This window comes from Nasonia vitripennis, chromosome 2, assembly GCF_009193385.2.
Source record: "Nasonia vitripennis strain AsymCx chromosome 2, Nvit_psr_1.1, whole genome shotgun sequence".
Lineage (NCBI taxonomy): Eukaryota > Metazoa > Arthropoda > Insecta > Hymenoptera > Pteromalidae > Nasonia > Nasonia vitripennis.
The window spans coordinates 14,936,997-14,957,963 of record NC_045758.1 but is presented as its reverse complement, the minus strand read 5'-3'; the positions used below and the strand labels follow the sequence as shown (position 1 = coordinate 14,957,963).

At 31.5% G+C, this 20,967-nt stretch overlaps 5 protein-coding genes across 7 annotated transcripts; 4 read left to right on the top strand and 1 right to left on the bottom strand.

The window, feature by feature from the left end:
- Nucleotides 1-102: 102 nt before the first annotated feature.
- LOC100120526 (aldo-keto reductase-like) lies at nucleotides 103-2,997 on the top strand. Its single transcript, NM_001159939.1, has 5 exons — nucleotides 103-375; nucleotides 1,242-1,724; nucleotides 2,152-2,358; nucleotides 2,454-2,602; nucleotides 2,676-2,997. Exons 1-5 carry the CDS (start codon nucleotides 301-303, stop codon nucleotides 2,716-2,718), a joined length of 957 nt encoding a protein of 318 aa, NP_001153411.1. The 5' UTR covers nucleotides 103-300; the 3' UTR covers nucleotides 2,719-2,997.
- Nucleotides 2,998-6,707: 3,710 nt separating this feature from the next.
- Nucleotides 6,708-9,838, top strand: LOC100120500 (aldo-keto reductase-like). Its single transcript, NM_001159938.1, is given in 5 exon segments — nucleotides 6,708-6,916; nucleotides 7,721-8,006; nucleotides 8,243-8,643; nucleotides 9,248-9,396; nucleotides 9,466-9,838. Coding segments are annotated over 5 exon segments (1,032 nt in total). The 5' UTR covers nucleotides 6,708-6,763; the 3' UTR covers nucleotides 9,509-9,838.
- Nucleotides 9,416-13,221, bottom strand: LOC100120476. Of its 2 annotated transcripts, XM_008203967.4 has the most exons (6): nucleotides 13,059-13,221; nucleotides 12,945-12,983; nucleotides 12,521-12,870; nucleotides 11,573-11,929; nucleotides 10,286-10,390; nucleotides 9,416-10,194 (listed from the first exon to the last, which is right to left on the bottom strand). In XM_008203967.4, the coding sequence occupies exons 1-6, from the start codon at nucleotides 13,078-13,080 to the stop codon at nucleotides 10,030-10,032; spliced, it is 1,038 nt and encodes a 345-aa protein (XP_008202189.1). In that variant the 5' UTR covers nucleotides 13,081-13,221; the 3' UTR covers nucleotides 9,416-10,029. The 2 variants fall into 2 exon arrangements, with proteins under 2 accessions (XP_008202189.1, XP_008202190.1); XM_008203968.4 differs by lacking the exon at nucleotides 10,286-10,390 and having other exon boundaries at nucleotides 13,059-13,211.
- A 47-nt stretch (nucleotides 13,222-13,268) lies between these two features.
- LOC107981376 lies at nucleotides 13,269-14,170 on the top strand. The gene is made up of 2 exons (XM_016987114.3): nucleotides 13,269-13,771; nucleotides 13,843-14,170. Exons 1-2 carry the CDS (start codon nucleotides 13,570-13,572, stop codon nucleotides 14,073-14,075), a joined length of 435 nt encoding a protein of 144 aa, XP_016842603.1. The 5' UTR covers nucleotides 13,269-13,569; the 3' UTR covers nucleotides 14,076-14,170.
- Nucleotides 14,171-14,791: 621 nt separating this feature from the next.
- LOC100120424 (cytochrome P450 4C1) lies at nucleotides 14,792-20,901 on the top strand. Of its 2 annotated transcripts, none has more exons than XM_001604018.6 (10): nucleotides 14,792-15,939; nucleotides 16,450-16,651; nucleotides 16,897-17,006; nucleotides 17,080-17,170; nucleotides 17,974-18,235; nucleotides 18,618-18,744; nucleotides 18,811-18,874; nucleotides 18,941-19,053; nucleotides 19,131-19,368; nucleotides 19,921-20,901. In XM_001604018.6, exons 2-10 carry the CDS (start codon nucleotides 16,477-16,479, stop codon nucleotides 20,280-20,282), a joined length of 1,542 nt encoding a protein of 513 aa, XP_001604068.2. In that variant the 5' UTR covers nucleotides 14,792-15,939; nucleotides 16,450-16,476; the 3' UTR covers nucleotides 20,283-20,901. The 2 variants fall into 2 exon arrangements, with proteins under 2 accessions (XP_001604068.2, XP_008202196.1); XM_008203974.4 differs by having other exon boundaries at nucleotides 15,862-15,939; nucleotides 16,938-17,006; nucleotides 19,921-20,492.
- The last annotated feature ends 66 nt before the right edge of the window (nucleotides 20,902-20,967 follow it).

The window sequence follows — 20,967 nt, the reverse complement described above, 5'->3', positions numbered from 1 at the left end:
TTCAAAACGGTGCAAACTAGAGGGAACTGCTTGATGGGCGGAGCTACGTGACGCAGCTGTATACTTTGGTGGGGACTTCAAGGCTATACAGACTAGGAGCCGAAAGCGTGTATTATATAAATATATAGCTGTACCGGTATCTCGCGTTTGCGTCTTATGCTGCTGGGGCTCGTATGTTTTTAGCGACGTGAGAGAGGCTTTTTTCTCGGTGAACCGAACTGGGACTCTGGAAGTCCGTCAGTTGCGATTGAAACTCCGAAACGAGCGGTTGAAATTTATCTACAAGTCAAACATTTTGAAATGGCTCTGAACGTACCAAAGATCAAGTTCTACAATGGCAACGAGATTCCGGCTTTCGGCTTGGGAACGTGGAAGGTTAGGTTATACACTGCTTTATACAAAGTTTGAATTTGTATTTTCTGATGCATTACGTAACATTTTATAGTAAACATTATGCTATCGGCTGTTCTTCCCAATATCTGACCGGAAGTAATAAATAAAGGCCATTATTTTACTTTGCAATTGTCGTAAACTAGTGCTTATTCCTAACATAATATTGCCTTAAATGTTACGTTTTTTAAAATATATTACATAAATTTGATTAACTTTTGATGTATTCATGATTATTGAAAGAACCCTAAATTAAAAATGTATAAGACGATTTGTATCATATTGTAAAATTTTATTAATCTTTTGTTCAATTCAATTTAATTAAAATATACAAAATCCGATTTCAATAACGATTACACTATCTATGTGACATCGATTAAAAACATTTGTTCTTACAAGTTTTGAATACCACATATCAATATTACGAAATGAAACGTAATCTACCGTACTGGATAGCTCAGCTAACATATACTTTTGAAAATAAACATCAAACGTTTCTGAAGAAATACATTCTCTTAATAGCGAACGATGTCTTTTATCCATGCACAGACTTTTTTATCTTCGTTTGCATGGAATTTTTCGTCTTATCTTTTGAATCAAAAACGTAAATTCCACAGTGAATTTAAAATAATATACGATACTTGTCACCTAAAGTTGGCATTTTATTACACGGCGCCGACTATATAAATACACGCCGTGTAATAAAGTGCCACTTAGGTCACACGTATTGTAATGTGCTATAAATGCTTATACTGCGCCTCTGTTATATAGTTTTGATAATATTTATAGTTAAGTTGACAACCAATGACATATTCAAAACTGTGTAACTCATAAATGTAAAAACTTTTCAGTCGAAACCTGGTGAGGTCACGCAAGCCGTTAAGGATGCTATCGACATCGGTTACCGTCATCTGGACTGTGCCCATGTCTACGGCAATGAGAAGGAAGTCGGCGCGGCCATCGCCGCCAAAATCGCCGAGGGAGTCATCAAGCGCGAGGATCTTTTCATCACGAGCAAACTGTGGAACACCTACCATAAAACTGAACTTGTAGAGGTGAACCTTCGCAAAAGCTTGACTGACCTCGGCGTGGAGTATCTGGACTTGTACCTCATCCACTGGCCCATGGCTTATAAGGACGGCCCAAACAACTTCCCCCAGACCCCAGAAGGTAAACCACTGCTTGATGTCGATGTCGATTATCTCGACACATGGAAAGGCATGGAAGCTGTCCTGGCTAAGGGCTTGGTTAAAAATATTGGAGTCAGCAACTTCAATTCCGAGCAAATCGATAGGCTTATCAAGAACTCCAAAGTCAAGCCAGTTACAAACCAGGTATACAATATTTTCAAATCTCACGCATACGTAGAAAAAAGTTTAAGCTTTTATAATAAAATTCTACATACATCTTCGCACCTAACAAAGATTAGCACATTTACAAAAATGCATATTATGAATCTTCATTTTCAAACTTCCTATAAAAAAATTAATCCAACGAAAACTCAAGGTTTTACGAGCGTGATGCCTTGAATTTAGTAGATTCTATAAACAAATTTATTTATTATATTACTCTAAAAATGATCGTTTAAAAAATATATTTTTTTTTACGAATGTGCTAGTCTTTGTTAGATGTAACGACACACAATTAATCGTCGCGTTATGATTAGCATACTCAAAGATACAATCTGCTAAAAAAATCAAGATGACTGTGCATAATACGAAAAGTCGACATTTCACTAAAATACTTAACAAATTGTTTTAGATTGAATGTCATCCCTACTTGAACCAAAGGAAGTTATCTGACTTCTGCAAGCAAAGAGACATCGTCATAACGGCTTACAGTCCACTTGGTTCGCCAGACAGGCCTTGGGCCAAGCCAGAAGATCCAAAACTTATGGATGACAAGAAGCTAATTGAGCTTAGCAAAAAATACAACAAGAGCCCTGCTCAAGTTCTTATCCGTTATCAAGTAGGTGATAAGCGATTTTCGCTAAATCATGAAATAGTTATACAGTTATTTTGTATGTATATGCCTCTGATTGATGCTAATTACCATTTATCTAGCTCGACCGAGGCCACGTTGTTATCCCCAAGTCAGTTACGAAGTCGCGTATCCTCGAAAACAGTCAAGTCTTTGACTTTAAATTGGCACATGAAGACATTGCATACATAGACACCTTCGACTGTAACGGCAGAATTTGTCCAATGACCGGGTAAGATATATCGCCGTTTAAATAGTTTTTTTGGTTTTTAAAAATTATTTTTAAATGCATGTATCTTTTTCAGATGTGAACCAAGTCCGCATTACCCTTTCCACATTCCGTTCTAAATGCGACGGTATCCAGATACAGATGATCTTATTTCATATAAAGTCATATCATGCTGCTTAACAGAAATCTCAATTAGTATGAAACGAAACTTTACGGAGCTTGAAGTATTTTAAGCCCTCTGTATTTTACATGACTATAATATGTTAGACACTCTTCTATCGGAAGGCAAAATTTTATACAATTATTTTTATTCATGCGATAAGTTTGATGTGTGTACCGTAACATTAATGACAATTTTTCAAGCGCATTAATAGCAATAAAATAATTTTTTACTAAAATTTCAATCGTTTCCCTTTTATTAAGAATTTATAGTCCCTTTTTTTTATACCACAACTGTAATGTAGCGTATTGTGTAACAAGGGCGAAAAAATGAGACTATTTTATAGGCATGATAAGTGGACAAAAATTTGCAAGGTTTGACTTTACTAATACGTACATAATATAATACGACTTTTATATGAATTACTAAATTGTGTACCATAGCAATTAAAATAATTGTATATGCTTTTATATTTATTCAAATACTTATGTAAGACGATTAAATTCAAATTAGGGTTTAAGTTTGTCCGCCCCTGTCATGTGAATAGTTAATTTTAGCGCAATGACGCTTTGATCGACCGAGTGCTTGGCAACTTATCAGCTGTTGTTATGTACATGTTTTGGAAGAGAATATATAAATTGGAAGGTAGTTTTGATTCAAGAGGCAATAATAGTAATCCGCGATTGAAGCTACTGTATATAATTTCACATTCTTGAAATACCTTCCCTCGTTAAAAAAAAGGATTGGAACGGATTGAAGTGGATTGTAACGGATTAGAACGTTTTCCTGGTTTCAATCTGTTTCAAACCATAACCCCTGGTAAAAATAACTTATTAAATCCGATTCGAAACATAATAGGGTTTAATTGGATTTCTTAATCGGAAATTATCGAATTAAAACCTATTTAATCGATTAAAATCTATTTAATCTGATTATAAGTTTTAGTCGGTCTTAATCGGATTTAAACAGTTGTGTTTTTAAATAAAATGTTATATTTGTTGAAAAATACAACTGATTGAATCCGATTAAAACCGACTAAAAGTTATAATCAGATTAAATAGATTTTAATCGATTAAATTGGTTTTAATTGAATAATTTCCGATTAAGAAATCCAATTAAACCCTATTATGTTTCGAATCGGATTTAATAAGTTATTTTTACCAGGGACAGTAAATCAAAATGTAGTATTCAATCCGTTTCAATACGTTTTAATCCATATCAATCATATGAAACTTAGATGTTTAATCCGTTTTAATCCGTAACATACAAAAAATAAAAAAAAATAAACGTTACCAATCCGTATCAATCCGTTTAGGTTACCTAATCCATTTCAAGTTATAATCCGTTACCATCCGTTATATACGTCGTTATATATGATGACATGTATAACGGATTGTAACGAATTGAATAAAATTGGATTTACAGTTATGGTTTGAAACGGATTGAATAAATTTTGATTTACTGTTATGGTTTGAAATGGATTATTACAATAATTAAAAAGTTATAATCCGTTACATCCAATTCATATCGACGTATATATAGACTGTAACGGATTATAACTTTTTAAATATTGTTATAATCCGTTTCAAACCGTAACAGTAAATAACATTTATTTACTGTTACATTATCAATACGTTCCAATCCATATTAATCTAATTTTTACTGTAACAGTCATAGAACACTATATGGTGTGCGTAAATATATATATATATATATATATATATATATATATATATATATATATATATATAATGGTGTTCTAATTGTACTGTTATAGTTTGATACGGATGATTACAATACAATAATTAAAAAGTTATAATCCGTTTCAGTCAGTTTGAATCCTTATAAAATAAAAACGTCCGCAAACTGTAGTTTATTTTATAAATAGTTTATTGTGACTAAGAAAATGATGTTCTGCGATTTGAAAAACCATAGATACGTATTTTCAATTTTATATAAATAATTTGCTATTTAAATGGATATTGTTTATACAAATCTTCATGATCAATAGTATAAATGAATTGGAAAACAATAAGTATTTGGAACTCAAAAAATATATATTGTTATTTTATTTAAACCCTATAAGTTTCAAAGTCTAAAAATAATAATCGATACAACTCATCCGCCATTTCAGTTAGTACCTTTAATTTTCAAATATGTTTCAGTTCATTTTTTTTTTAATTATGCAAGCTTTTCAAATGTCAATTTGAAAATTAAAATTTCGTGGTACAATATAAAAGACAAAAAAAATAACGTTATAATAGGGAAATTTAAATGTTTATTTTGTCTTTTATATTATAGCGCAAAATTGACATTTGAAAAGCCCGCATAATTTTAAAATAAATTGATTGAAATGGATTTGAAACTTAAAGGCACTGATTGAAATGTATTTGAAACAAAGGTATCGGATCGGAATAAATTCAGATTGAAATGGATTCGGAATAAATTGGAATTGGATTAAAACGTATTGAAACGTATTGAACAAACTGATTGAAACGGATCTGACACATTGGACAAATTTTTCATCACTTTCGGATTGAAACGGATCTCACTGGATTCAAAAAACGGATTGAAACGGGTCTCACTGGATTCAAAAAACGGGTTGAAACGTATCTGTACATTTTTTTCTGAGGTTCAATCCGTTCCAATCCTTTTTTTTAACGAGGGTTGCCAGTGTGCTGCATTTATTTTGTAAGGAACTTTTATCCACAATGAACAGAATAGAATCCATAACATTTCATAACGGAAATAAAGTTCCTGGTCTTGGATTGGGAACTTCGAAAGTGAGTGATTTTTGTTTTCAAATAATTGATTGTTTGTTATATCTTAACTATTAAAATTGATTAATAAAGTCCTAATTATATTTAGCTAATTTAAATTATTATACTCAGTGGTAATCTAAACAATTTTTATAATTCATTATATATATATAATATATACATCGCAGATAAAGTATTTAGTTATATGCATCTACAGTGTACTCTTTGTCAGTTAATCATATTATTGATTTACCCTCTAGACATTAAAAAAATCTAAGAAGAATTGTGTCTATGCTAACTTTTGCATTTTTAAAATTAAAGATCATTAAATTCTTTGCAAAAATACCTACATTTATCTGAGTCAAAAATTCAGTAGTTTTGTTATACCTGATATACTTATGTCAAGGGTAAGTAGCATTCATATGAAACGTTCGACAAAGCTATACATCAATATTAGTGTAATTCTTACTTGTGACTGTCAAAGTTTTACGATAAAATATTTGTAGTAAACTCATAAGGCAAAATATTTTTTATCTATTATTTATATACTATGAACAAATTTTGACTTGATAATTATTTAATATCTATAATTAATATTATCAGACGTGGTATTTAATAAAAATCGATTTTGATTTGTATTTGACGAAATTCAAACTCTATAAAATTTTAACACCGAATATTAAAAAATCTATCATATTCACAGTTAACAGGCGACATCGCGGTAGACGTTATCAAAGATGCGGTTCGCATAAGATATCATCATATTGATACGTCACCAGTTTATGGCAATGAGAAAGAAATCGGAGTGGCAATCACCGCGCTTTTGAAGGAAGGTGTTGTCAAACGCGAGGACCTTTTCGTGACCAGTAAGCTATTTTTTTTTATAAACGTTGAGAGATATTTTTATAAAAGTACCTACGATAATCTCATTCTTTCGTACCTATGATATAAACCTAATATCTAAATCAATAGGTTATTTGCCATACCTACTTAATAAATTTTATAAATTATTTATACACATATATGGGGCGATAGAATTCTAATTAGGATTCAAGTTTGTCTGTCACTATCATATGCGAACAGTTAATTTTAGCGCGATGACGCTTTGATCGATCGAGTGCTTGGCAACTTATCGGCCGTAGTTATATGTATTTTTTTGTTGAAGAAAATAATGTTTCTATAGCTTGGCGCAAGAGTACGTAACTAGGCAGTTTCGATTCAAGAGGCAACAACAGTAATTCGTGCATGAAGCTGCTTTATAATTTCACGTTCTTGAAACACCTTGCGAGAGTGCGGCATTTATTTTGGAAGGAACTTTTATCCACGATGAGCAAAATAGAATCCACAACATTCTATAACGGAAATAAAGTCCCTATTCTTGGATTGGGAACTTGGAAAGTAAGATATTTTTGTTTTTGAATAATTAGCTGTTTATTATTTCTCAACGGTTAAAATGTATTAACAATTAAGCCAATTAGTTATTTATTTAATTTTAACTTTCGTGCTCGGTAGAAATCATTATAATTTTTCTGATTTATTTTTATAAATATAATATATATTAGAAAGTGTATTCAAATTGAATATTTTTAGGTTATATACATCTATATAGTTCACATTTTGTTAGTAAAAGATAATACATTATGCTTCATTACACTATAGTAATAAACACCCAAATAAATCTAACAAGAATTGCATATCTATGCTATTTTTTGCATTTCAATAATTAAACATCATTAAATACTTTACAAAGTATTATAAGAAATTATTAAACTGCCAATATTGTAAATAGTGTATATTGTTGCAGATACCTATATTTATTATCGGTGCACAAATGCTAAGTCATTAATCAAGTAGTTTTGTTCTACCTATTATACCTGCCTATATCAAGTGTAGGACTCATATAGAACGATCAACAAGCTACATATCGATATTATTGTATGTATACTCACTTGTGACGTTCAAAGTTTTAAATACATGTTATGTTTCGAAATCAATAATTTTTTTAAGACAAAAGTTTCGTAGCGAACTCCTTAACAAAAAAATAAAAACTTTTTTAATATATATTGATAATAGAATATTATCAAATAAAATATTCTCAAAAAAATCTACTATTTTATAGATGGCTTTTTATTTGTATTTGACGAAATTCAAACTCTATAAAATTGAAAATACCGAATATTAAAAAATCTATTATATTCACAGTCAAAAGGCGGAACCGCTGTAGAAGTTATCAAAGATGCGGTTCGCATAGGTTATCATCATATTGATACGTCACCAGTTTATGGCAATGAGAAAGAAATTGGAGAGGCAATCACCGCGCTTTTGAAGGAAGGTGTTGTCAAACGCGAGGACCTTTTCGTGACCAGTAAACTATGGAACACTCGGCACCGACCCGATCTCGTCGAACCCGCTTTACGAAAAACGCTGTCCGATTTAAATCTCGAGTATCTTGACCTTTACCTTATTCATTGGCCAGTTGCTTTCAAAGGTAAAATTCCATCAATTTTATATTAAAAGTGTTGCAATTATAATGTAAATGCATAACAGCTTAAAATGTATCGTTTCAATACAAGATAAATTATAGCTATCATTTTTTTGTTCTTGTAAGCCATGCTTGACCTATTCTTCTAAATTATTTTTACAGCACTGATAAATCGTTATAAATTGTAAACATTTTGTCAAATAAATAAAATCGATCGATTGATACCTTACGTATGTTTGCAGAATTGGAAGAGCCATTCCCAGAGGGTCCAGATGGAAAGGTCCAGTTCAGCGATGTTGACTACGTTGAAACATGGAAAGCTATGGAACAAATACTGGAAAAGGGACTAGCTAAAAATATTGGCGTCAGCAACTTCAATTCCAAACAGCTTGCAAGGATTCTTGAAAATTGCAAAGTCAAACCGGTGACTAACCAAGTCGAATGTCATCCGTACCTGCCCCAAGTCAAATTATCTGAATTTTGCAAATCCAAGGGCATCCTAATTACGGCATACAGTCCATTAGGTTCACCGGACAGGCCATGGGCGCAACCCGGAGACCCCAGTCTGCTTGAGGATCCAAAGGTCAAAGGTATTGCAGAAAAATACAACAAGACACCAGCTCAAGTTGTTTTAAGGTACCAGGTAAGAGCATGATTCAATCAACCTCACGCGATTCTTTTTCTCATTCGTACTGATAACGACAAACTATTATTGTGGACAAAATTACGGGAATTTTGAATCGATATCATGACCTTGCATATTTGCTTTACTTCTATTTTGTGTAGAGGTGTGCGAGTCAAAAGTCGAGTTTTACATTTGGTTACGACATTATGGCGCAAATAATTAAACCAAAGACATAATAATATATTATAAGTGTTTAGATTTCAAGTTAACATGCGGATTGAACAGATTCAATAGATTACAAAAGCAAAAAATGTTGATAGGCTGAAAAATCAGTCCAAACAACCAATCGAGTTATTTTTTAGGCAAAAGATCGAAAAAAAACTCGAATAAGTACTCAAAGCTTTAAGTGACATATCACTGTTATGAAACAAGGAAAACCCATAGTATTCGTTAGATATGTGTAAAAACTCTACAATCGTGGTATTTAAGTAGATTTTTGAAACCCCATATTTATTTTGCAACCAAAACAAAAAAAGTTCGAGTTTGACTCGCACACCCCTAATTTTGTGCAATATAATCTATTTCTATAATTTGATTTAACATGTCGCCTTTGTGTTGCAAGGTGCAACGAGGTCATATCGTCATCCCGAAATCTGCTTCAAAGGTGAGATTACAGGAAAATACTAATATATTCGACTTTCAATTGTCTGAAGACGATATTAAACTTCTTCACACTTTTGATCGCAAATGGAGAGTTTGTCCAATGAACAGGTAAGATTTATCCTCTGTATTGCCCCTAACAAAGTAATCGTTTTTTATTAATTGGTTTTGTTTTTAAAGTGCCGCTGAGCATAAAGATCATCCTTTCAACGAAGATTTTTAAACGGAGCTGAAGAATTAACAGCTGTGTCACAAATGAAGAGCTTTCAGAAATACATCGTGAATGCTTGTCTTTTAACAAATAAAAATTGTTGCCTTATTCTGATAACAGTGTTAAATTTGTAAAATTGAATTCTATAAATTGAATAATGAAATCTTACATAACATGCACATAAAGAATGGTGTATCAAAATGTATCCAATGTTAAACTAATTATAAAAATTCATAATTAATAAGTTGTAGGTGATACTTGTGATTTGTCAAACGCTTATAGGTATTCTATAATTACAGTTGTACAAAAAACTTTTTACGAACTTAGATTTTGCGTTCTTGTTATTGAGCATTATTTAATTTTTGTAAACTAATCGTCCACGTATTCACTCGTGCGTAAGTAGCAATACGAATTCATCAAAATTTGCAACACTTTGTTGCATGCACGGACTTTGTTTTTGTAATTTCACCAAAGCATTACGTTGTGAAGTTAAATGTGAAACATCCGATGTACACCATGGACTATCTGTTGGTTCATAATTTTTTTTTCTGTTGTTTCTCTTTAGCAGATAGATTACAGTTGCATAATTTGCTAGATATTGATTTTTTTGGCATTTGAATTTTTCTTTGCAAAAGATGCTCACACGTTCTAGCAAAATTATAGCTGCATCCAACTTTATCTTTTAGACAGCAACACATCTAAAAATAAATTGTATATTAGTTGCAAATTAATACACTTTTTAATTACGGTAGTTAAACTTAACAGATAAATATTTATTTGATGACATACCACTGGAATATTTCCCGGTATGATAGAGTTAAGCATATCACATTTAGACTTATCACATTTCTTATCTTTTTTAAATAACGATTCCGTTGATGTTTCCAAGGTATTCTAAAAAATAAACACGACTTCCATTTTAATATGCCAGATCACAAACGATCCTTTGGCTGATGACCAAAGTGACTTAAGTTCACTTTTTTCGAAAATCGATTTTTCATATTTTCAAAGAGGCTCTTTTTACGCAAAATGACTAATGATCGATCTGATTCCAGAAAATACTTTGAAAACAACTAATAATGGGCTTATGCCATTTAGTTTTGCAGCTATAGACTCGTAGGCTATAGGAGAAAATTTGAAGTTTCTTTGAAAATTAATTTACATAACGATGCATAACTGGTGTGTCGATTGCCTTGCAATGTGCTTTTCGCGGGTTAAAACCGCAGTATAGATAAGCTAGAGTTCCTGACATAAGGACATAACTCAATACTTCTACGACATTGCACAAAGCAACAAATGTACAAACTGGTTGTTTTGCAACTGAATGTTAATTGAATTGTAAAGTTTCGTGCCCCGTCACGTTTACTTCGATCTTACATATAAGTTTGAAACCGTTTTTTTTTTCAAAAACCCAAAAAGTGAACAAAAAAACACAAGTCAGTTAAAGATTATTAATTTATGAAAAAATCTTATTTTTTAATCATGCTCGTATATTTATATTAAATCCTCTTTTTTATGTGTAATTTTATAGCATGAACTAGCGCGATAACTAATCGGCAAAGCTTTTCAAATGACATGTGCCCAAAACTAGTACAGCTCACTGCCAAGCGAAGCATCAAAGACGAGAAAAACTTGAATACGAGAATGGCACTGTATGTACACTCGGCTATAACTAACGATAAAAGTTATACCACTATCGATAAGATATGGAAGAAGAATGTGTGCAGGCGAGTTAGTGTTAGTAAAAAAATGATCTTTATAATGTTAAACAGCATATATGATTCATTCATTAGTGTTTTTAAATAAAGATATTAGCTACGGATAAACTCATATATAATTAAGCTCGTTATATAAATTTAAAATGTTCTTTTTAGCCACAATTTCATGAATGTATATAGTGTACACGTTTTAAGAAAATACACCTATCTCAAGGCAGCATTATTATGCGATAATACACAAGCTACTCAACATTTAACTAATGTCTCAACCTTGCTACTATTTTGTCAACTATATATTTATATGCCCACGTGTATTTTTTTTTTATATTTAAATTAAAAAACAGTTTGATTTTCTTACGCAGTGCTTTTTCTTCCGACTTTTCGGTCGATGTGCATGATGTTTTTGACCTCTAGCAGCTTCGCATAATGGTTTATCGCTCGATCCAAAGATTTTTTCTATCTGACAACATAATACTTTTTCTCTCTCCTCGAGCTCGCGTATATTGCTCTTCATTTTGATCTCATCTTTCGCCAATTTTCGAATTCTCGACAGGCAGATCCGATCCTCCGAACTGATTGACTGTAAACTAGTCTGAGAATTTAACTGGTCTTCCAGGTGCCGGATTTGTTCCTCGAGTTCTCGATTAGCCTGACCCAAAGACTCCAACTCCATGCAATTCTCTTCGAGTTGGATGTCGGCATTAATTATTTTGTCCTAGAAGGAATAAAAATCCATGGAGTTTTCGGTTATTGTGTTTGCGATAAACCAACAATCAGAGCAAAAATGATCTTCATCAAGTTTCTCAAAAAGCTTTGGGAAGTATTAATAAAGAGATAAAAACCTCAACCAAAGATATAGTGAAAGGGAGTTACCTACGTCATTTTGAAACGAAAGCAATGTATATACAATACCACTTTAGACTAGGGTTTCATAAGTTGTAAAAATTACCTCGCGAGTATGATGCACAAACAGACACAGACACATGCATAAAACTTAATTCTGGAGTTCCACGATCAATCGCCCCATTACTAAATGCTTATTCATCATTTCTTAGCTCTGAATAACAAAAGTAATCAACTCGAATGAAGTAAGTTGAACCTTGCACCTTGTTATCATTGAGCATATTACGAACTTCATTGAAAAAGTAAACAAAATAGATGACCAATCGTTTTCAACGGTATGGGACACCAGAGTCATGGAAACAACGAAAATGATAGTAAATACACGTCGATCTTTAAAAAGTGTTTTTCGCTCTGATTAGCCAGCACTGGGTTATCTAAACTAACCCGAACGTTAATGTCGTACGTGCAACTCGGCCGTTTCTCGATTCAGCTGCTTGACACATGTAGCAAGTTCAGCAACGAGCTCGTCCGCGGGATCAGGCAACGGTGACAATTTTCTCATCATCTCGCGCACTTGATTTAAAGCAGCATTGCTTGATTCACAAGCCTGATTCTTCTCATCGTATGACTTATTACACATGCCGCACGCGATCAGGGCGGGTAGTAGTTTCTCCATGGTGCTGATTTTATCTTTGAGTTGACGATGTCGCTCGTCGAGATCCTCCTGACGATCCGCATAGCGTTCGATTGTATTAGTAAGAAATGGCTGGCACTTATTGGCAGCAGTTGGGTTCGATTTTTTTACATCGTCACCTAAAAATGTTCATACTGCTTTACTGTTATTCCAAAAATACGTTTGCTTAAGCGCTTTTAAGAGTTATGTTTACATTTGGTACAAGATACTTCTGGCTGTATGGGTGGACAAACTAGAAATCAAGAACATAAGGTTATAACATATAACATTATAACACTTGAATTTTACTTTTGTCTTACGTGCATACTTTTATTATGATCGCAGGCCATTGCTCTTATTTCTGTAGTTAATCATACATTGTGAAGAAATAATTTAGTCTAGTAGAAGTGTAAAGTGAGACAAACTTGTAATTTTTTTAAACACAAAGGTTAGTGTGTATCTAAATTGAAACTGCCATTGTGAGAAAAAGTTTTGCCTGAAGTTGGCAAAAAAGTTTACGCGTTAAAATTATTCAAGCGGAATAAGTAAAATTCTCAAATTCTGTATCATATTCGTAAATCGTATTATATAAATATGTATTTTATTATATAAATTATGTATTTTAACTTTAAATTCTGATTCGAAAGTAAAAATGAGAGTATTATTGGCGAACATTTTTTTTAGTTCTGTATACTTAAAGTTGAAGCAGTAATTATTATATAAAAAAAATATATCAATCAGTACCATAACCTCGGATGTAAAATTAAAACGTTTATTTTAGTACGATTTTAAAAAAATATTATTCGGCGTAAAATTATTTGAAAATATACAAAGAAGGTATGCAGTATTTAGACATCGGAAGCTTAGACATAGATGTTGAAGAAAAGAAGAATTTGCCTTGTAATAATTTTGACGAAAAGCAAAATCAAATTCGTATTTTGCACTCTCGAAAGACATCAGAAATCTCTGGCATGTTCAAAGCACCACCAGGCGTTAACCCGTTTCACGTTGGAGCTACAAAAATTAAAAAATTTAGTTCAGGTAGAGCCTTTTTTGTTGTATGAATGAAAATTAATCTCAGATTGAATACAACAGTTGTGCATATCTTGCAGGAGGATCAAAACTAGTATTCATATGGCCGCAAAAAGCTTCAAGTCGCAGACGTATGCCTAACGTACTGATACCTATTTTTCGTCTATTTTTGGAAGGTTTTATTATACTGGATAGGTTACACCTTTGGCCAGGTGAATTTATGCCGAGTGATCTACCAGCAATTTCGCCAACTCCATTGCCTCCTATAAAATGCAACGTTATTGAACCGCGATGGTTTGATAGCAGTACATAATGTTGATGATTGATTTTACTTAATCAAAACAGCTATTGTAATACGTGATTTATATATAGTAAATATAAATCGTGTATGTTTTTTCAAATTATCAATCGATGTTTTAATTTTTTACAAAAATCATTTTTAATGTGGAACCTTATAGCTACTTATATTCAATTTAAAAAAATCAACTCGGTCATCAATCATGCATCAAAGCTTAAATACCAGGCCCCTAGCTGTTTGGAAATTTATTTTTCGCATATATTATATCAAAAACTATATTATGATATCGTTGATAAATTTGAGTACACCTATACTTATGAAAATGTATGCGTTCCTGCTATCCATTTAGGCTGCGATGGGTATGGTTTGAAGATAGTTAGTATGAGAATATAGCATGACATAAATATTATAATAGTATATTACGATACATGTGACTTAAACGGCTCATTATTACACACCGTGATAATAATGGATCGATTTAAGTCACAAGTATCGTGTACTATTTTATAGCATCTGCCTGCCCTAAGTCCGATATGTCACAACTATCCGTGACATAAACAGTCCTGTACTGCACCGTGCAGTTAGCGTCCTCGCTACGCTCGGACGATAAAGCACGGTGCGATAATAGTACATTACGATACGTGTGACTTACATGGTTCTTTTTTACACGGCGCAGTTAGCACCCGAGCGCAGCGAGGGCGCTAAGCGCCGTGTAAAACTGAACCATTTAAGTCAAGAGTATCGTATAAAATTTTATAGCACAGACTGCTCAAATCCGCAAGTCTCGCCTATTCGTGACTTAACAGCGGATTTTAGCCACGCTGTTCTATAAAAGACTGTTTAGGTCACGGATAGGAGTGACATAAACACGGACTTAGGTCACGCAGTGCTATAAAATGCCTTTTGTCTCAAACTTGCTCTAAAATAATGTTCTTACCGTTTCAATAAGATTGCTGTAAAGTTGAGAGTAATAATATATAACTCAGATTTGCATAGGCTGTGACAAAAAGCGTATGCTAAATCAATCTTTGCACACACGACGTTAAAAAATAAGTGAATACATACCGATTCTAGTTAAAGAATGTGATTTTAGCCTCGTGTGAACGTATTAGCGCAAGCCAACCGAGTGTAAAAAGTTTTCTTAAGGGTCCACCACACCAGTTATATAGATATACTAACCGTGTTAAATTGACGTGCTCCTTTGCACCCAACTTTTAGAAAAACTGCTGTACATAGAAGTCTGAAAAAATTACCGGTTATAGTTTGTGATACCGCCTTTGCGCGGAAGCGAGCTGGATAACAGCCGTCAACGGGGTCCTGGAGAAAAAGATACTTTAAAGTACGCTTTCCTTCCGAGCGCCTAACCTTAGCCAAAATAAATAATAAACGTTCGATCTGATCTAACACAAAATATTTGACATATCTTAAGTATCCTTTTCTTCTAATAGTTTCCTCTAATATGGTCCTGTAATTTTTTGAAAGTCATAAAAGCTCTCGTTTTTCCAGAAGTTGGGAGCGTAAATTAACATTGGTAGTATATCTAGATAACTGGTGTGGTGGCCCCTTTAAATTAAAATTTGAAATATTTTGAAACAATTTATAAACATTTGAGAGCCAAATTGAAGAAGTTGTAAATACAAAATAAAACACTATAAAATAATTCATTCATGTGCTATACACCACAAAAGGTTTCATGAAAGGATATCGAACCTTCGGATGCCAGTCTTACGTGAGCTTCTTATCGGGTTACTACAGCTATATACGTTGCGCTCTCGTCTGAGTATTTTCTGATAAGATTTTCATCTTTACATTAGCGAAACTTAATTAGGCTGAAGTGAATTTTACAATCTTGTTGTTAAAATTAAAATACGATTGAAAGGTAATTAAATTAAAATTTAATAGTAATTGTATATTTTATAAACTAATGTGTGTTGTTTATAGTTTTTTGTACCTTATATCATCCATAAAGCAAAAGTTACGTTTTCTTATTTTAACTATATTCATGCCGTATTAATTAATGTAACTGTAATTAGAGCTTTTTAACGATAATACATTTATAGCTCAATATTTATTAAAATATATTAATCGCCCAATTATAATTAATTGGTTTGAAAGTGTTGAATAGCAATTATTTATGTTTATCACATTAATTAATATCATAGAAAATAAGTTTTTAAGTAAGATGACGGCTACTGTATATGGATGTACATTTTAATAAAAAATACATTCTTTATATTATGTAACAATGCTTGGAAATAACGTAAAAGTGGTTTGTTGGCTAATAGTATATAATTTTGTTGAATTATTTGAATCTATAACATCTAAAACATAATCCTAATGACGCACTTATAACACTATTATCGTAATAATATCTTGCATATTTGCATAGCACGTTTAAACATTCAGCAACTACGAGATGGGACCCATAACACTAGTAATCGTATATCTTATAATTGTGATCTGTGTCGCCATTGCTTATGTATCATTGTCAGAATATTACGAATTACGTCAAACGCTGGGACATATACCAGGACCAAGAAATTATCCGTTTATAGGATCGCTATGGCGAATGAAAAGACTTCCTCGTGAAGGTATGTACATTTTTTTCGATCTAGGATCATAATCACGTCTATTTTACTAAGATTGTCTATTAAAATATTGTTTCTTAATAACCGTATCAAGCTGTAAAATAATGCATGCATTCGCAAAAATATGATATAATTAGATACTATTTATTATTTTTGAGGAATATGTTGTAGTATTCAATTTAATTAAGATACTCATATTTTTGACTTGAAAATATGCTCAGTTTTCATATTCATCCATTACTTTTCAGATAAATTTAAATGGTTTAATGACTTGTGCTTTACATTTAAGAATGGTCTGGTTGTAACATGGTTTGGAATGGAACCTGTTGTAAATATTCGTAAACCACACCAAATACAAGTAAAAGTTTACGTATATAAATGGAATCCTTATAAATTTATGAATTATTTAAAAATCCTTGTATTAATTATAGATACTTTCATCAAGCTGTGAAACAGTAGCTAAATCAAGGTTCTATAAATTTATGTCACCCTGGTTGGGAGATGGGCTATTTTCCTCAACTGGTAAATACTACAATAACTCTAAATATACAAAAAAATATCTATATTTAAAATATTCAATGTTGCATAATTTAAAATTCAAGCAATGCTCTAAAATCTGTAAATTATAAATTGTCTTGCATGTTTGAAATATGCCCATCATTTCGATTGAAAGTACGAAAATACATTCTTTTAATCCTATGACTTGTTTCTCTCAATATTATTTCTTTCAGATATTTTAATATTTATTTTTACAAATTTAAATATTTACATGACTAATGTGATTTCACTGCATAAAATCACATTACACGTGCACTACATCAGGGGTTATTATATTAAGGGGGTCCCATAGTCAATGCGCCACAAAATAGCAGACGAAAAAATACTTAATTTATAACAATTAAATAAAGCAAAATTACGAAAAATCAAGAGTATATATACTCGCCCTCCGTAATATAATTATCCATCATTGTCCATAGTTTTAAGTTATTACAAGAATATATCGCCGAGGGAACCTTGAAAAATATGATTTTTTTATATTTTTCAAGGTTTTCTCGGCGACATATTCTTATAAAACTTTTGACAGTAATGAATAATTATATTACGGAGGGCAAGTAACTTTTGATTTTTCGTAATTTTGCTTTATTTAATTGTTATAAGTAAATTAAGTATTAATTCGTCTGTTATTTTGTGGCGCGAAATTTGAATTTTTAATTGACTATGGGACCACCTTAAGAATGATTCATCAATAAATTCTAAAATTAACGCATCTTACGCTCATTTCGTACAGTAGGCTATATGTTTATTTTAAATGTTCTTTTGTTTAGAGGTCTGGTTTAATCATCGACAACTTATAATGCCGGCTTTATGTTCCAATATTCTTGACGAATATACAGCTGTGATGCATGATAAAGCGGACGTTTTAACTGAAATAATGCGTGCCAAAGTAGAATTGAATCCTGATTCATTTATTAATATTTTGGATCTTGTCATGAGATATGCTCTTGATACTGTTTGTGAAAGTGCTATGGGCATCAATATGGATATACAAAGAAAACCAGAAAATGATTATGTTACAGCTTTTTACAAGTAATTTAATAATATATTATACTAATTTGGCGAAATATTTGAACATGAACTTCAAACTTTGTAAAATATAAATAATTATTTAACAGGAAATTATCATATTGGGCCGTTTATTCAAATTTGATTTGAAGTTCAAAGTAAATTAGTTTACAATATTGCTGCAAACGTAATTTCTTAATTGACTGGACTTTTAAAATAATTTGAAGCAACACTATAACTATATGCAATTTATACTATAATAAACTGCCATTTATGTAGTCGTGTACATATTTTACAAGGTTATAAGATTTTCCTATCAAAACCTAAACAACCCTTCATAATTTATTCGACAATAATACCGATAAAAATGATTAAGTATCAAGATTTATTATTTATAATTTTGCAGCTGTATTCAAATATCCACTGAAAGATACTTTCAATCATGGATGAGATGGAATTTTATCTTCCATAAAACAAAAAGAGGAAAAAAATTTTTGAATTCTGTAGAATGTATGCACAAATTTACGGAAAAGGTATGAAAAAAATATAAATTTGTGTCATTGCATCATTTTACCACTTAACTTAATTATAAATCTTAGGTAATAAGGCAAAAACAAATAGATAAATTTAAGAGACCGGACTCCAAAGATGGCAATCAATGTGGTAATTCTTATATTATATATTTATATACCAATTCATAGACATTTTTATTATATATTCAACATTTAGGAAAACGAAAAAACAAAGCGTTTTTAGATCTTTTGTTGGATATTAACCAATCCGGTAACCATTCTTTAACGCTCGAAGAAATTCGGCAAGAAATTGACACATTCATTTTTGCTGTAAGTCTTTTCAACAGTTTATTAGAATTTTTTTCACCAAATATCTATGCTATAGTATTGTTGCTATTTGATTGAAGGGTTACGAAACAACTGCAACCGCCATAATTTGGACTCTATTTGCGATTGGGAATGATCCAGGCGTACAAGCCAGAGTCCATGTCGAACTCGAAAACATGTTTGGAAATTGTCATGAACGACCAACGATACAACAATTAAGTCAGTTAAAGTATTTAGATAGAGTTATAAAAGAAGTTTTACGACTATATCCAAGTCTTCCTATGATTAGTCGTTTATTAGATCGCAATTCAGTAATTGGTAAGGATTTTATGATACTGGCACTTTGAGAAATGCATAATTGTCATTCTTATTAAGTTTCATCTAATGATTAAAAAAAATTGATTTGTAACGAATAATGAAGTTAAAGATTAATAAGTGATCGAAAAAATTGGCTCATTTTGAATCTAGCCGAGTGTAGACTGTTTTAGTAGATCTCAATATGTTCGAAAAAGCCACGACAATAAAAAGAGTCTACACACTGTGGATCAAGGATTTGCTATATCTATATCTATTGTTAAAGTATAATATACACTCTTTAAATGCACGCCGACAAGTATAAATATCTATTACGGACATTACGGTCTACGTTTTTTTAGCTAACAATTCGTTTTCTTGGTTTTCAACCAAATTCATGAACTAACGAGTGTTGGCTCTTCTTGCAAGTGGCTTTTATAGTTGAAATAGATATTGCAGAGTGACAATTACATACGTCTAAAACGAGTTTAAAATTTTTTGTATAAATAGAAAGATGATTATATACGTTAAAATAAATGCATTACTGATCTTAACATTTAATTTGATGAATTTCAGATAACTATTTTATACCTGAAAAAACTCTTATCACTATTCAAGTTTATCAATTACACCACGATCCTGAAGTTTGGAAAAATCCAGAAATATTCGATCCAGATCGTTTTTTACCAGAAAACAGCCGCGAAAGACATCCATATGCATATTTGCCTTTTAGCAATGGGTCAAGAAATTGTATTGGGCAAAAATATGCAATTTTAGAAATTAAAATTATTGTAACAAAAATTTTACGAATGTGGAGTGTTAAAAGTGCTTTAAAACCAACTGAAGTTAAATTAGTGTCTGATTTCACATTAAGACCATTTGACGATAAAATTAATTTATATTTTACTCCTAAAATAAATAATACACGTACAAATTGATTTTATATTTTTCTGTATATTTGATATAGACGTTTCTAGGAATATGAACACTAAATGTAATAATTAATTAATAATGTAACATTAGTAAAATTTTATACGATGAATATTTTTTATATTATTATGTTGTATGTGCATAGATACCTTAGTAGTTCATGTTGTAATAATTGTAAATAATATGAATAATAATAAGAAATAGTTGTTACAATAAAATTATTCAATACGCTATTACAATGAAAATATACCTTTTCAAATTTGAATTTCGCCGAAAACACGGACTGCGATTCCTGGGTTCTTGTTTTATGATAAAATTGCCTAGTCATCGTGATTCTGGCTAAATAAGTTATATTGCAGCATGTTTTCCGCAGTATGTGTTCATACAGCTAAAAATCTGTTCAAATGCTTTTTATATCAACTATCTATTACTATCTATATAATTATAGCATTATACTACCGAGGCAGTACTTCTAAAGTTGAAAAAATTATTGGTAATTTTATATCTTTTTCATTTGTCGACCCCTTTGATATAAAGCATTCAAAAAAGAAAACTGTAACGGAATTCTCGAAACATGACTAAAATTCATTTATGTTTGGATAAGATTAGTTACGTTATAAATGAAATTGTGTGTACATTAAAACTTGAACGTTGTTGTACATCAAAAGACGAAGCTGCTTTTGCAAAAGTGGT

What these genes read in the sequence shown, in the direction of transcription:
- LOC100120526 (NM_001159939.1), top strand. Translation starts at nt 301, where the DNA reads ATGGCTCTGAACGTACCAAAGATCAAGTTCTACAATGGCAACGAGATT. An exon ending in TCAAGCCAGTTACAAACCAG is followed by an intron (nt 1,725 to 2,151) that starts GTATACAATATT and finishes AAATTGTTTTAG; the next exon opens with ATTGAATGTCATCCCTACTT. An exon ending in AAGTTCTTATCCGTTATCAA is followed by an intron (nt 2,359 to 2,453) that starts GTAGGTGATAAG and finishes CCATTTATCTAG; the next exon opens with CTCGACCGAGGCCACGTTGT.
- LOC107981376 (XM_016987114.3), top strand. Translation starts at nt 13,570, where the DNA reads ATGCAGTATTTAGACATCGGAAGCTTAGACATAGATGTTGAAGAAAAG. An exon ending in AATTAAAAAATTTAGTTCAG is followed by an intron (nt 13,772 to 13,842) that starts GTAGAGCCTTTT and finishes CATATCTTGCAG; the next exon opens with GAGGATCAAAACTAGTATTC.
- LOC100120424 (XM_001604018.6), top strand. Translation starts at nt 16,477, where the DNA reads ATGGGACCCATAACACTAGTAATCGTATATCTTATAATTGTGATCTGT. An exon ending in TGCACAAATTTACGGAAAAG is followed by an intron (nt 18,745 to 18,810) that starts GTATGAAAAAAA and finishes TATAAATCTTAG; the next exon opens with GTAATAAGGCAAAAACAAAT. An exon ending in AGATCGCAATTCAGTAATTG is followed by an intron (nt 19,369 to 19,920) that starts GTAAGGATTTTA and finishes GATGAATTTCAG; the next exon opens with ATAACTATTTTATACCTGAA.
- LOC100120476 (XM_008203967.4), bottom strand. Translation starts at nt 13,080, where the DNA reads ATGGCCTGCGATCATAATAAAA. An exon ending in AGAAGTATCTTGTACCAAAT is followed by an intron (nt 12,871 to 12,944) that starts GTAAACATAACT and finishes GAACATTTTTAG; the next exon opens with GTGACGATGTAAAAAAATCG. An exon ending in TACCGGGAAATATTCCAGTG is followed by an intron (nt 10,195 to 10,285) that starts GTATGTCATCAA and finishes ATTTATTTTTAG; the next exon opens with ATGTGTTGCTGTCTAAAAGA.